The sequence below is a fragment of the Monodelphis domestica genome, chromosome 5 (assembly GCF_027887165.1).
Source record: "Monodelphis domestica isolate mMonDom1 chromosome 5, mMonDom1.pri, whole genome shotgun sequence".
Classification (NCBI taxonomy): domain Eukaryota; kingdom Metazoa; phylum Chordata; class Mammalia; order Didelphimorphia; family Didelphidae; genus Monodelphis; species Monodelphis domestica.
Window position 1 is genome coordinate 263,300,652 of NC_077231.1, and position 16,323 is coordinate 263,316,974.

General features: G+C 35.3%; 1 protein-coding gene across 2 annotated transcripts in view; it reads right to left on the reverse strand.

The window, feature by feature from the left end:
- The window catches only part of SPAG6 (sperm associated antigen 6), a 78,449-nt gene that overhangs the window by 13,790 nt on the left and 48,336 nt on the right, over positions 1-16,323 (reverse strand). Inside the window, exons 8-10 of one of the 2 annotated variants that reach the window (XM_001367754.4) lie at positions 14,553-14,744; positions 4,655-4,771; positions 1,455-1,600 (exon numbers count right to left, since the gene is read on the reverse strand). In XM_001367754.4, coding sequence (XP_001367791.1) covers positions 1,455-1,600; positions 4,655-4,771; positions 14,553-14,744 — 455 coding nt within the window. Of the gene's footprint in view, positions 1-1,149; positions 1,601-4,654; positions 4,772-14,552; positions 14,745-16,323 lie in introns of those variants that run through there. The other variant, XM_056800127.1, reaches the window with a different exon arrangement.

Genomic DNA, 16,323 nt, shown 5'->3' on the forward strand with positions numbered 1-16,323 from the left:
CCCACTTTTGACACATATAAACTTGTGTGATTGGATAAGTCATTTAATTTCTTAGTGCCTCGAGTACTCTGAGATTATAAATTGTAGAACAGTTGCCAACATACAGTAGTAGAAAATAGTTTCTTCACCAAAGAGTTCTCTACACCAATGAAATCACAGGTCTGGACTGAAAAGTCCTGGCAAATTTTTATTCTACATGAATTTTGATGAAAGAAAATGTAGGAGGTAAATCTTGGAACTAAGAGGGCCTGGTTTCAAGTTAATCCATCAATAAATAAGCTATCTTTAAATGTTTACTATTTGCCAGGCATGTGGTAGTTCTATCTCTGCTATAGATAGCTCAGTTTTCCAGTAGCCCAAGCAAATCCCTAAGAAAAATTACCAGTGTGTATTGATGAAGGGGATTTCATAAAGAAATTCCTAAACAAATCAAATGGCCAGTTTAGAACCAAAAAAAAAAAAAAGGTTTTAGCACACAATATTTTTTATGACCATAAATCCACAAATCTCTAGATTTTTTGTTTTTACTTCATATTCATTGATTCTCCAGTTTCAGGAAAGGGAAAAAAAAGTTCACTACTCAGGTTTGGCTTAATTTTCATCCATCAACTTCTTTTTCCTTATTTTTCTTTTGCCAATAAGTATTTAAAATTTTATTGCTCGTTTACTCCTTTGATTTGAGTTCAGAGTATTTCTTCACACCCTTTACAGGCCTTTACTCAACAGAACCCTCCAAAATTCACATTTTGCTTTGGGGGAATGATGGGGAAAATGTAATGACACAGAGCATAACTTACAATATTGAGGATAATTTTGGGTACTATGAAAACCAATGTGATTCTAAGGTAACTGAAGATAATTATCACTAACAATAAATGGGAAGTGCAAATAATATTACACTACATTTGCATTCATTAGAAACAACTTCCTGCTACATTGCTCAAGGGGTCTTACATATAGTCAGAAGCAGCATTTAATTTCTCAGTACCTAAATAGCTCTGCACTTTCCTACATTCAACATCTCTTTTCTCTTTGCAAAGTCAATATGAACATTACGCAGAAAAGAGATATATGGAGCAAAGAGGAAAATGAATTTTAAATACCCTGGACTTTTTGCAACCAGACAATGACAATTTAAGGCAATTTAAATTCACCCTACTATGTCCTTTATTCATTTAATTTTCATGATACGTTCAGGGTACTACTTATGGAACACACACTAAGTGAGTCAAGGTCTGTTTAAATAGGCACATGATCACGTTGCCATATGAATGATTTTTAAAGAAAATATTTTTGACAAATAAAAGAAGGGGTTAGAAGAGGAAGGAGATTCATACATAGATCACACACAACATATCAGATTCCCCAGGTGGAAGCAGTGAATAGAAAATATAAGTCTGAAAAGAACATAACAATGTTGCAATTGTAAATCACTAGAATTCCATCTTTCCCACCTCACTATTTCCTCTGGGTAACAATTGTTAATATTGTTGATGTATTCTTGAAGAAGAGAACCAGGTTCTGCCTTTATCTCTTGAACCTTTTTAAGACCACCACTTGTAACAAAAAGTCTCCGTGCTTTGCTATCATGGGGCAGCACCTAAAAAAAGAGAGGGATAAAATAAAATGTCAGCTCTTCTTTCTCAAGAACTTTAAGCACTAAGAAGTTATTACTATTCCCAGTGTTCAAAATGAGGTAAAATGGACTCAAAAACAATATTCCTGAGGCATAATGAGATTAATCTTGCTGATAAGAATTTTTTTTCAAAATATTATTTTATTTCATTAAATATTTCCCAATTCCAGCTTTTAACTTTTTAATGTTTTTTTTTCAACTTTGAGTTCCAAATTCTCTCCCTCCCTTTTGCCTCTACACCATCCCCTGGGAAGACAAGTAATATATTTGTCACACACGTGTAGTCAGACAAAACATATTTCCATGTTTGTCTGAGAAGATTTAAAGAAGTTGCTCCTTTAAAAAAAAAGAGAGAGCGAGAAGGGAGCATTGTTCAGGCCAATAATATATCACTAAGGTTATCCCTGCCAAAACAAATGTGATTTAACTCCAGTTATACAGGAAGAAACAAAAGCAATATTTTAAATGTCTGTTTACAAGTTTTGTAAATTCTATTCTTGAATACATGCTTTTTGCTGAACGAAAAGCTATCCCTAAGACAAAGAAGATGTCTGTTCCTATGGGATGGGGGTGAGGGCAGTGCTCCCCCTGGTCTCTTTAACAGAATGTTGCATCAGTGACTAATCATTCAAAATCTTCCTTCCACAATGCTACCAAGCAAAAAACCACCAAGTCATTTTTGACTCAGCTTTGCCCTTTACTCTGTACATTTCTCTGCCATTGATACGTTTGGCTGCTCTTTTATTTACATCTCTTTAAGTCTCTACAACTAGTTAGATGGACAGCAGTGGTCTATATAAACACCACCAACCTGTTTTGATTTCTCCTGGGAAGCAGTTTCCTTACCAATATCCATCATTCTACTCTTCCTCTTATGTCACTCTCCCTAAAGTGATATGGCTGAACTTCCCAGTTTAAATACCAGTTCTGTGTTCAATCTGTCAAATCCTATGGAGTGGGGAGGTTAGAGAAATCACAAGTATAAGAGAAATAAGCATAGTGGAAGCCAACAAGGCCAAGGCTGCCATAGACAAAATGAGGAAATGAGGAGAATGGCCAGAATAAAGGGGACAATAGTTACAGTATATTGCCCCAGTCAGATCATATCTAGAGCACAGTCTTCAAGTATGGGAATGGCACTCTAAGATTAATTACTTAACCAGCACGAGGGACTCAAGATACTACTATATGAGAAAAAGGGTGAAGGGATTGGATATTTTTAGGCTAGACAAAATTGAAGTGAAACCTAAGGGTTTCTCTACTGTACTGAACTATTATTGGAAGGGCCATCATGAGCAACTGAGCAATCACACTCATTCTGGTTGATCTCAAAGAGCAAAAATAAGAACAAAGGATAGGAGTCAGCAAATTACAATTGGATATAAGGGAAATTTTCCTAATCCTGAATCAGGTATCAAATTGACTCCTTTGTGAAGTACTAAGTTCCCAAGTACTGAAGATCTTCAAAGGCAGGATGGGTGACTCTTCTGGATCTTTGTGACTCTTGGTTCTCTCTTCCCACCTGTATCATTGTTCTTTTCAGATCCTTTTTGATGAAGTATTAGGCAAATCCCTTCTCCCAACTGTAAAATATACACTAAGACTCTATTCTGAGTTCTCTGTCTCTGTCTTTCTGTTTCTGTCTCTGTCTCTGTCTCTGTCTTCCTCCCTCCACCAGATGGTTAAATAATCATGTCTACAAACATAACTCTCATCTCTATATTGAATCTACTATCTAAACTCCTAATCCATATCTAAACTTAGCTTCTGTTCTGAAATCCATTATGTCTAGTACACTGACAGATTGAATCCTATCTGGGCTCCTTATTTCAAATTAGATGTCCTTTAGACCTCCTTTAATGTGTCTCTTAAAATTATCTTGCTCTCAAAATCCATCTCTCTTTTGAAGTTTCTTTCTGTAAGTCCCCCCCCCCATCCTCTTTGGGGCACAGGTTCAGAACCTTAGAGTCATTCTCAATTCCTCATCCTCCACCTAAAATATATAATCAGTCACCATCTTGTCAATTCTATATCCTTACAACTTCTCTCACATCCATCCCTTTTCCTCTGCTCATATGCCTATCATCTGGGCATTATATCAGGCTTTTCAGTGATATCCTTTCAGCCACACTACACTTTGTGTCATGAAATAGATGAATGCTAGGTCTGGAGTCAGGACAATTTATCATTCAAATTCAGCCTCAAACACTTAGTAGCTATGTGACCTTGGGCAAGTCACTTAATTAACCCTGACTGACTCAGTTTGCTCATCTGTAAAATGAACTAAAGAAACAGTAAATCACTCCAGTATCTTTGCCAAGAATATCCCAAATGGGGTCACAAAGAATCAGACATGACTAAAACAACTGAAAAACAACCACAAAAACAACCCCGGCATATAGAAAGTGCTTAATAATTTCCTGTTCCCTTCCCCACCTATAGAAATGATTCCTAAAAGTATTATCTTCCAGTAGCTTCCTAATTGGTCTGTTTTGTTTCTTTCTAATCAATCTTCCTCACAGCTGCTAAATTGCATTGCATTGTGGGTGTGGGTGTGGGTGTGTGTGTGTGATATAAAGCTACTTACTTTGTGTATACTCATATATGTACGTCTTGTCTCCTCTTGTTCCCAAAGACATGTAAATGCCTTGAGGGATGGAATTGTTTTCATCATTTGTGGCTCTCTATCCCCAGCACCTAAAACAGTACTTAGAACATAGATTTGGAAGTAAGTTTTATTCTATATCTATGTGTGCGCTATTTCCTGGGAGACTAACAAAAATGTTACAATAGCTCTGGTGAAAAGTAGAGTGATGGATAAAGATGAATTTGGTGACTAGATATCAGTTTCACCTTTCTTTTCTATCCTTGTGTCCCCCATTACACATATTTGACAGGTTAATGTTTAAAAAGTCCCTCAGTCTGTGAAAGTAAATATTAATGCAGTTGAGGAAACAAGTCAACACATTGAGACCTTTTCCACTTCCAAATGCAAGAAGAGACTTTAACTTTACTTACCTTACTGAACTGTCCAACAACATGCTTCAAAATATTCGGAGGAGCATCATACAAGAATGGCTCAAGGGCTGGCAAATAGGTGCATTTTTGGAGAATATTTTTAATAGCTTTTTTACTCTGTTGAGGTAGAAACAAAACAGAGAGAGTAAGCAATCAATGAAATCTTGACAAGAATGAATGTCTTGGGGACAGTTAGGTTGCCTCAGTGGATTGAGAGCCAGGCCTAGAGATGGGAGGTAGTGGGTTTAAATCTAACCTTAGTCACTTCATAGCTGTGTAATGCTGGACAAGTTTACTTAACCCCCATTGCCTAGCCCTTACAGCTCTTCTGCCTTAGAACCAATTTACAGTATTAAATCTAAGAATGGAAGGTAAGGGTTAAAAAAAAAGAAAAAGAATGCATGTTTCATTTTCTTAGAATTTGGAAGTGAGATCAATTTCCTTATCTAATATGGGGTTGTTTCATTTTTTTAAAATAGATGTCAGAAAGAAGCATGAGTTGTATTAGATGAATTTAACATGAAACCATCTGACCGATTTATTTCTTGTTAAATTTTAAACTCTATAGCACAGTGAGATCCTCCCAAGCTATTTACAAGAAAGAAGTTTATGAATTTTAAATGGCTTGCCCATCATTCCCCCTCAAATATTTCTAAATTGATAGACTTTTATGTTAAAAATAAAATGGGAAGTAATCAACCCTATCCCTGACAACTAAGGAAAATAAGAAAATATTAACTTAGAATTTTACAGAATCAGAATATTTTATGATTTTAAAATTTCAGTTTTACATACTAAGCAAAATTCCACTGTTCAGAACACACTGTAAATGTGTAGACACATTTATATTATGGATCAAATACAAGAACCTGTCCAATTTAATTAGGTAATTCAACAAACATTCATTGAAAATACAAAAATCATGATAGACAGTGAGGAAAAATATACACATGGCAAAGGAAAGTATTAGGAATCAGAAGATTGGATTCAAATTCACTCTGCTATTGACTGTGGGTTGGACTAGGTCAGTGATGGTGAACCTTTTAGAGATCCAGTTCTGTGCCCTGCCCCACCCCAGAGACTGAGTGCCACTTCAGCACCACCACCCCTTCCTTACCTCAGAGAGGGGAGGCTGGAAATGCTCCCATTGGGATGCTGGGCAGAGAGGCAGGTGAAATGAAAAAAATGTCCTCAGGCATGGTGGAGAGGAGGAAGAGAGCAGCTCACCCTGAATCCTTCTGGTTTTCTAGTAACAAACTTTGGTGGGTGATGGTGCATGCGCCCTCTCTGACACATGTGCCATAGGTTCACCACCATACATATCTCTAACATCACCGTAGCCATGCTCTAGAATACCAAGATGAAGTTCTCCAATCTGCCTATAGGCGTTTATATTCTACTGAAGGGATATAGAATGTATATAAAGTATTGTATGATATAAAACAGGCAATGATTGGGGGAAAGGAGAAAGAAGAAAAGATCAAAACAAAGAGTTCTAGGAAAACTTGAAGAGGGAGAGAACACTTGAAACTATATGGGATCAGGGAAAAATTTCATGAGAAATTCTGATAGAGCTCATATTGAATTTCAAAGAAAGAGGAAAATTTCAAAAGGAGAGGAGACAGAAGCATATTCCAGGCATTAGTAATAATAATGGTAATAGCAACTAGCATTATTATGGAATTTACTGTGTCCCAACACTGTACTAAGGGGCTTTACAACTATTATCTCATTTGATCTTCACAACAACTCTTCAAGGCAGATGCTATTATTATTCCCATTTTACAGATGAGCAAATTGAGGTAGACAGCAGTTAAGTGATTTGTCCAGAGTCATAGAGCTAGTAAAAATCTGAGACTAGTTTTGAACTCAGGTCTTCCTAACACCAAACCTTGTGCTCTGTCTACTTTACCACCTAGCCAACTCTAAGTGATGTCCCCGCTGAGTCCTTAAAGATAATTGAGATTAGGATATACAGAATAGGTAGATGGACTGTGCCAAAAGATGTATGTAGAAAACCTTCAGGTGGCACTTAGACCTACAAAACAACTGAGGGTACAAATAGACAGGTTTTCTCATAGGAATTAAAAAGCTGTTCTATAGAGGTAGCAATAGCATCTCTCATCTCACTTTCTGGGATGCTTTTCACTCTCATCTAGAATTATGTCAGACACTTACTAGTTGTGTAAACCCTGGACACATCACTCAATCAATCCTGTTTGCCTCATTTGTAAGTGAGCTGGAGAAGGAAATGGCAAACCACTCTAGCATCTTTGCCAGAAAAACCCTGCATGGAGTCATCACAAAACAACTGAACAACAAAAATGTCTGGAAATAGCCAATGTGTGATCAATATATGGTGACTTTGCAAAACTGCCCTTTGGCCTACAACCATAGCTATGGTTTACAAGGATTAGTGTTGTCTGTAGTTCAGTCTTCTGATACCATTTATATGCTTGGCCTCTTTTCACTGAATAATGCCATCTGGTAATTGGATTGCCACTGTTTTGTCCCCAAAATCCAGATCTCCTTTTTATTGTTTGGTTAGGTGCTTCAGTGTGGCCATAATGTATTCTGACCCATCAGTTTATAGTCAGTCACTCAATTTCAGCTCATAACACAAGCAGATCCTTGGGTATGTTTTCTCCTCTTGTGTTCTCTGTACATTCTAGCTAATAATGATAGCTAATAATCATTTAAGGTTTGCAAATTTTATGGGTATGATCTCATTTTCTTTGTATAGTCTGGAAGATTTGTGCTGTACAAAGCTCTAATTCAATGAGAGTTTTCCCTCTGAAATCTCATTAATGATGCTTTCACTTAACATTGAGTTTGACTTACAATTGATAATAAACTGAATTTTGGGAAGATAGATGGGATAAATATAAGGATATCTATTAATTTTTAAATTTTCAAGAGGATTAAAGAAGTAAACACTATTTCTTGTATTTGTCCTCGTGTAATATTCCACCAGAATATACTGACTAAAAACTTAGTCATAACATATAGTTTCATTTCTCTTCAATAATGATAAAGTTGCATTAACAAGAAATCAACAATGCCAAAATAAGGGGCCATATCATCATGAGAAAATTTTGACATCTTAGAGATCATAGAAAGTAAAAAACAAAAACAAAAAAAATAAATAATTTAGCTATTCATTAATGGGAGAAGGGAAAAGGCATTTTTCCTACTATGTGCCACAGACTATGTTAATCACTTTAAAAGGCTATCCCCATTTTACCAGTGTGAAAATTAAGGTGGGCAGAGATTAAATGATTTGCCCCTAGTCATTCCTCTAGTAAGTTTCTGAGGACAGATCTAAACTTAGATTTTCCTGATTCCAAGCCCTCTATTCTATCCATTACACGATCTAATTGGAACTCTATCTATTGATTATAAATCAAAGATCACACTTACTACTTCACCTGTACCCTTCACTGTAATTCTCCTAATGCAAAGCTGGAGATATTATATAGTCTACCCAGTTGTTAAAGAATAGTGTGAGTAGAACCATGGTCTTTGCAGCAGAGTTGCTAAAAGGACACTAACCAATTATCTTTTTGAAAGCCTAGAAATACACTCAGAGGAAAACAAAGGTGCTAAATCAGAATGCCCTACAGAAGGGGAATCTAGAAGACATAACTAAGGAACCAGAACAGATCAAGATTATAAGAAATCATATACAGCAGGAATAATATGAATTTGAGCTCTATATTGCCTGCTGTCCATGCTTAAATGTAAATACTGTTCCTTATCAATCCATCAATGCCTGTGTCTCTCAACAAAAGGAAAATGCCAGTCTCTTATCCAGAAATTTTATCCTCATGATATCAGATACCCAGGTGGGTATTTGGAAAGATTTCTTTGTCTTTCTTTTCAAAGAGAACATATTAGGCATATATCTAGAGGTATTTACATAAATCTCTGTCAAAAGAACCACTAGCAGACTCCCATTTAGTGTAGGCATCAGAAAATAATCAAATAATCAATTCATTATTTTTAATCCATTCCTATTATAAAATGGAATCACTTATTGATCTTCAAGTATTTTTCCACTATTCAAAGCAATTGGTAGCACTAAGCAAAATAAAATGCTTGAGTTCCAAAGCAGAATTATGAATTCAGCCAATACTACCTTCTTCTAATACCTGCAATTGAGGGATACCTTCTATTTCACTAACAAATTGCTTTAGTGAAAAGAACACTGGGCTTTTACTGTCAAAACTTAGAATTAGCAGATGCTATAAATTTAGAAGCCCTGTTTTTACTTTTAAACAACCTACATGATAAGAGCAGCAATTAACAACTTCAACAAGTATAAATGATCAACATTAAATTATCAACATTTAATTAGCACTTGTTACCACTTCAAATGTTTGGCTTTGGTGAGATTTTTTTTCATCACAGAGGAGGGTGGGGATAACAAAGTTATTAATTGCTATTCTCATTCATTTCCTTTTTAGATGCCTGAAAGTGAAAAAAATGTTGCAGTCAGAAAGTTTCTATTTGCTCTGAGGTCAACCTAGTCTAAGTGAGGCATGCTCTGGTCCCCCAAACAAGAGGAAAAATCCTTAAAGTCAACAGTGCTATATCAGACCAAAGAATTGTCTCTTTGTAACTGAACTAGCAGTCTGAAGAACTGATGCTGGCTAAATAGGATGACTGTGATGCTCAAAATCCAGATAAAAATGGAATTGCAGTCAGTTATCTGAGTTATTTCCAACAATATAGATGTCTTAGATCACAAAGGTAAAATTTATGAATAATAATATTCCTTAGATTTCAATCAGATATTTCATATGAAATAAATATGAATTAAGAGTAAAACTGTTTGAAAATGCACAAATTCTAAGATGTTGCCTAATAACTTCCATGATTAGAATCAATTAGAAAACAGTTATGGAAGCTGACATGCCTTGAGGACAGAATGAATCTCAGCTTGGCCTTAAAATTTGAAGTCCACCAATGATTAGCAAATGAGGAAGAGAGACAATTCTCAACTCTCCTGGATAACAATTTTTCCCTGGTTGAGAGGATGTCACATCAAACAGATTTGAATGGGCACTCTGATGTCTTTAAAACAACTTCTGAGAGGGCCCAAGGGCCATTTTTTAAAAAGTCAATGATATAACAAAATATTTTATTGGGCTTGTTGACTATTGGCAGGATGAATGACTAATGAGGATGCCCCTTTTAGATGGAAGTTCATATGCAGTATAGTACTATCTTGGTGGGTTGTGCATGAGGGTTTGTGGAAGATAGAAACTAAAGTTACTGTTATCTCATAAAAATGATGTTCTAGCTTAATCTTATTATTCTCTCCCCCCTTCCCCAACTTTCTAAAAAAATAATAATAAATGAAAAGCTGTTAAAAGCCTACTTAAATCAATTCAATTTTACAAATTAACATCCAATTTAATGTTGTATGAAGGGTCTGATATGCAGTAGGCACTGTGCTTGGTGCTAGAGATAAAAGGCAAAACAAGTACACTAGTCCTTTGCCTTCAAAGGGCTTACATTCTGCTGGGAGCAATAACATGTACAAAGGCAGATTAATATAACCTAATTTGAGATCATCTAATTTGAGGATGTCTTAACAAGAAGAAAAAATGTGGTTCTTGGATAATGAAGCAAACTAAGTATTTTGAGGAAACAAAACTAAGGAAAGGGACAGTAGGATGGCAAGATCGATGGAGTATCAGGTCCAGAGTCAGGAAGACTCATCTTGTGTTCAAATCTGGATTCAGACACATAACAGCTATGGACCCTGTGCAAAAGTACTTAGCCCGGTTTGCCCGAGCTCCTTGTCTGTAAAATGCGATGAAGAAAGAAATGGCAAGCCATTCTAGTATCTTTGCCAAGAAAATCCAAATGGGGTCAGGAAGTAGAACTAGACTGAAAAATGATTGAGAAAAAAAAAAAGAGAGAAAGTATAGTCCAGGCTTAAGGAGAATGATCCACATGAATACAATGAGATGGGAAATTGAAATGGTTTGAGGGGGTTCAAGAAACAGAAGTTACAGTGTAGCTGCGACATGAATTGCATCAAAGAGACAGCAAAAGGAAATATGGGTCCCAGAGAACAAATGATGAAATATACCTCCTCCCCTCCACAGTTCAGTGAGGGCCTGTGATGGCAAACATTTCAGACATTGCCAGACATTGCTTAAGTATTTCCCTTTGTTTCACGGAAGAGTTCAATTCAGGGGAGATGAATTGTCTATTCTGAGATGGTGGTGATTTAAAGATAAGAGACAGAGACAAAGACAGGAATGAGAGACCAACAGATAGACAGACAGAAAGACAGGGATAAAGACAAGAGTGAGATAGAAAAACAAAGAGTCAGTGACAGAGTGAGAGACAGAGAAAAAAGAAAGCTGGAAAGGCAGATTAGAGTCAGAATCAGTAACAGAGTTGTAAATATTCAATACCTGGCTAAGGTGTATATATTATCTCCTAAAGGCAGTAGGAAACCACTGAAAGTGTTGTTAGCAGAAATGTGACATGTGTCCTGTGTCAATTATTTTGTCAAATACATGGGAAATGAATTGGACAACTGGGGATAATATCCCAATTTCCCATAATTCTTGGAATGCCACAAAGAACCCTCTATTAAGAGTCAGAAGATCTGGATATTTATACTCTACCACTTACCAGATATGTGAAATGGGTAAGTCTTTGAAAACTTCCCAAGCTTATTCTCATCTGTAAAATGGGAGGTATCAGAGCATTTTGTACAATCACAAAATTCAGAGGCCCTCTACATATAACATCATTAATATGTATTCATCCACCTTTCATGTAAAAAACTTCCTGTGAAGGACTCCCCTTCCAATGGCAACCATTCCACATTTTTTCTTTTTCTTTTTTTTTTCTTTAGAATATTTTCCCATGGTTACATGATTCATGATCCCCTCCCCTTCTCCCAAATCCAACCAAGCAGTTCCACTGGGTTATATATGTGCCGTTGTTCAAAATCTATTTCCACGTTATTCATATCTGCAGTAGCGTGATCCTTTAACATCAAAACCCCAAGCATGTCCTTAGCACACTACATGATCTGATCACATATTTTTCTAATGCATTTCTGTTTCCACAGTTCTTTCTCTCAACCATTCCTCTTTTGAATAGTGCTTATGGTTAGGAAGGGAAAATCTTCCACTCTCTAACTTTCATTCATCCTGCCTAAACCAAGCAGAAATATAGCATATAACAGTCCTTCAGATGCTCAAAAAACATAGCTCTACTACCTCCTCCAACTTTCTCTTCCCCTGGATAATCACTCTTCATAAATCATGGTCTCAAAACCCCTCACAACTGTAGTTGGCTTCTTCTGGGTGCCTTCCAAAAATGAGGTGCCCCAAAAGAAAGATAATGCTTTAGGTGTTGTCTGAGCAACACAGAGAGTATATGGATGATTACTCCTCTGGTCCTAAATATTATCCTTCTTTTAATATGGCATATGACCACATTCCTTTTGTTTTGTTTTTCTTTTTACTACCATGTCACACTGTTGACATATTGAGCTTGCAGTCCACTAAAATCAACAAATTTCTTTCAGAATAGCTTTCTATTCATGTCTTCTACTTAAGATACTGATTTCTGAAACTCTATGTTGTTGTCACCGTTTCCAGTTATGTCTGATTTTTTTTAGCCCCATTTTGGGATTTTCTTGGCAAAGATACAGGAGTGGTTTGTCATTTCCTTTTCCAGTTCATTTTACAAATGAGCAAACTGAAGCTAACAAGGTTCAGTGACTTGTCCAGGATCACACAGATAGTAAATGTCTGAGACCAGACTGAACTCAGGAAGATCCCAGTCAGGCTCTTTAACCACTGTACCACCTAGGTCAGTTTATGTAAGCCATATATAAGATTTTACTTTTTTATCTATTACATTTCATTTTAGAAGACTCTGTCCAGTATTATAGCTTTTCAAGATAATTTTCATGCTTATTAGTGGAATCTAAGTTCCTTGAAGGTAGGAACCACCTCATTTTTTAAAATGTCTCCTTACTAAGAACAGCATATATTACACTTTTAATAAATATTTCTTGAGGGGCAAGAAGGTGGCACAGTGTGGCCTGGAGTCAGAAGGACCAAATGTGGCCCCAGATACTCTCTAGCTGTGTGAACCTGGGCAAGTCACTTAACCCCGAATGTCTAGCCTTTGCCCTTCAGTGAAGATTTTAATAAATTCGTATTTATGAAATGTTGAGTTAATGGTCTATCCAGTAGGGAACTAAAACAAATACAAAACAACTCTTACTCTTTTATATTCCCTTTATGACAAATTTTCATTTTGGTAACATTTTAATAGAATATCATAATTTGCTTTTTAAATAGATAATTAACAGGTTTACTATGTTTTAAATTGTGATTTATTACATCTTCTGGATAAAACTTTCTGAATGAATACATTCATTTTATGATGTTAGTTAATGGGGAAATATTAAGTATATAGTTTTGCAAATGATTATTCATTCTGAGTTGTACATTCATTGAATTTTTCCACAAGTTGTTTTTGTTGTTATTGTTTTAGATACAGAAAACAAGAGATTTTCTTTTTTCTTTCTAAAGCATTATCTCCCATTTTAGAATCAATACTATGTATTGGTTCTAAGGCAGAAGAGTGGTAAGGGCTAGGCAATGGGGGTCAAGTGACTTGCCCAGGGTCACACAGCTGGGAAGTGTCTGAGGCCAAATTTGAACCCTCCCATCTCTAGACCTGAAGAAAGGATTTTCAATAAGGGAATCAATTCTAAGCATAACTTTTTCCACTAGGCTAACAGCACAAATCTTTTGGCTAATAGAACAGACTGAAGTTTTACTTGGTCAGTCAAGCTTTCTATATGTTCATTTCCCTTTACATTTTAGTTCCACATCAATTACCAAAAAAAAAAAAAAATTAGATCTATTATAGTAACCTGGACCAAAAGGATATATTATAAGAGTAATTATTGTTCATTTATTTACCATGTATTCTGAATTTCAAAGACCTTTCATATAAATCTAGGATGGACAGGGCCTTAATTTATATTAGACATTTTCAATATGCAAATCAAGCAGTAGTGAGTAAATGAATTCCTAGTTTTTAACAATGTTATCATTTGAATTTCTAATGAATTAGGCAGACTTGTTCTAGACAGCTGGTATTTTTGAAATATGGAATAATCAGAAAAGACCAGATTACATAATTTTAAAGATTACTATAACGTCATAAATCCTTGTGGTGTGAAGTCCTCCTTTCTTGGACAATCTTCAGAAAGTCTTTGCCTAGTCAACTAATAATATTTTTTAAGTTACATCAATTTAGCTTTTAACTCTAAATTAGAAATACTCAAGTATGTACACCAGATGGTAACTATTTATCAACTAGATATACTATTCATATCAAAAATATAAACATTTTTAAATTACCAATTTCGGCAATTAGTTATCAACTAGATGTAGTATTCCTATTAAAAATATAAATATTTTAAAATAACCAATTTTGGCAACTAGTTATCAACTAGACATAGTATTCCTATTAAAAATATAAACATTTAAAATTACCAATTTTGGCAACTAGTTATCAACTAGATGTAGTATTCCTATTAAAAATATAAATATTTTAAAATAACCAATTTTGGCAACTAGTTATCAACTAGACATAGTATTCCTATTAAAAATATAAACATTTAAAATTACCAATTTCAGCAACTAGTTATCAACTAGACATAGTATTCCTATTAAAAATAAATATTTTTAAATTACCAATTTTGGCAACTAGTTATCAACTAGATGTAGTATTCCTATTAAAATATAAATATTCAAAAATACTAATTTCTAAGCAATTGAAGTTAACAAATTCTCCCCCTACCGCGCTGTCATGAGATGAATTGACTATTGCTTACTTTTATTTGAAGATCCTCTGAACTGTCTTGTGACATGTAGAGACTCAGTAGAATCGGCAAGGCATTTGTCACAGCCACAGCACGTGCGTGCTCAGGAGTGTGCCTTCCAATCTGTCCTAAGGCCCAAGCAGCAGCAGCCTTAATATGATCTTCTGATTCTTCTGACAAGCAGATTGCCAACTGGGGCACTCCCTGCAGTGTGGATCAAAAGAGCAAGGGTTATGAATCCCGAGCAGGATTAAAGAGCCTTCTTTGGCTCCGAAACATTAGAAGAAATCATTTTCGTCTTGATCTTGTTCCCACTAAACGGCTCAGTAGATGAGCATATCACAGGGGCTGTCATTTTTGGAGTCAATAAAATGACTAGAACTAATTTACTTTAATTATCTGTAACAATCCAACTAAATGGAGAATAACTCGGCTAGATTCTCCAAATCAGCCTTCATTTAATCAAACAACAGGCAGCACAGACCAGATTGTGGATGAAATGAAAAGCTTTCAGGGTGACAGAATCTGAAAATATTGAGGATTTGGAGATCTCTAGTTTTCCTTTGTTTTAAATAGCTACTTTGCTATCTTTAAATAAGTTGTCATTTCTCACCAAATAAAATACAATTGAGACTGATCAATGTGGCTAATCATGTCAGCTAGAATCCTATAAGGTAAGCTAAGTTGCACTACATTTCAAAATAACTATTCCGAAATAATGTATCAGAACAATTTTTCCCAGTAAAGATACATTATTCCACGAATATGATCAATTTTTCAATATAATCTTATACTATTTTAACTGTCATGTTCACTTTTAAAAATATAAATGATTACTATATATCTGTATGTATATATATATGTGATCTGTGGTTAAATATTTAACTAGGAGCTCCCAATTAATCTTTTTTTTTTTTAACCCTTACCTTCCATCTTAGAATCAATGCTGAGTACTGTTCCAAGGCAGTAAAGCAGTAAGGGCAAGGCAATGGAGGTTAAATGACTTGCCCAGAGTCACATAGGTAGGAGGTATCTGAGGTCAAATTTGAACCCAGGATCTCACATCTCCAGGCCTGGCTCTCTATCTACTGAGCCACCTACCTCTCCCTTCCAATTAATCTTTATATTCATCGCTGAAAGCAGGAAACCCAAATATATTTTAGTTTATATTCCTAAAAACAAATTGTCCTACTAGAATTTGCATGAACCTTATTTTCAAGCCATTTCATAGTCATAATTATTATGATGATCTTAAATTTATTACTGTAGGAACCCATCCCTACACACATGCTACTGAAATGGAGGAATTATTTTCTATTCCTTTTGGTCCCAACCCTTCAAATCTTGCCCGCTGGAATTAATTTTCTTAAAAAAAGACCTATCACACCATATAATTGATTTTTTTTAATTAAAAGGGAAGGGAGAGATTCAGGACTCAAAATTCTTTTTAAAATGTTGAAAACTTTTTACATAGAATTAAGGAAAATTTAAACTGACATTCTTTTAATTAAAATATGACTGACAGCATAAAAAGTCATACTTGTTCTCAGACTGAGACTTCTACCCAGGAAGCCCACATTTCAGGAATTAGTTCAGTGTTAAAGCAAGCAAGAGGGGGGAAAGACAATAATTCTTAGAATCTATTCCAAATCCTGGAAGTATCATTGCTCTGCCTCCCTTACAAAATTTTAAACAAGTTCAAATACATAAAAAGTGTTTTCCAAACTATTAAAACAGGATGAAAAAATGTGAGACCTTGCTATTATGAGTTCACAGCATTGAG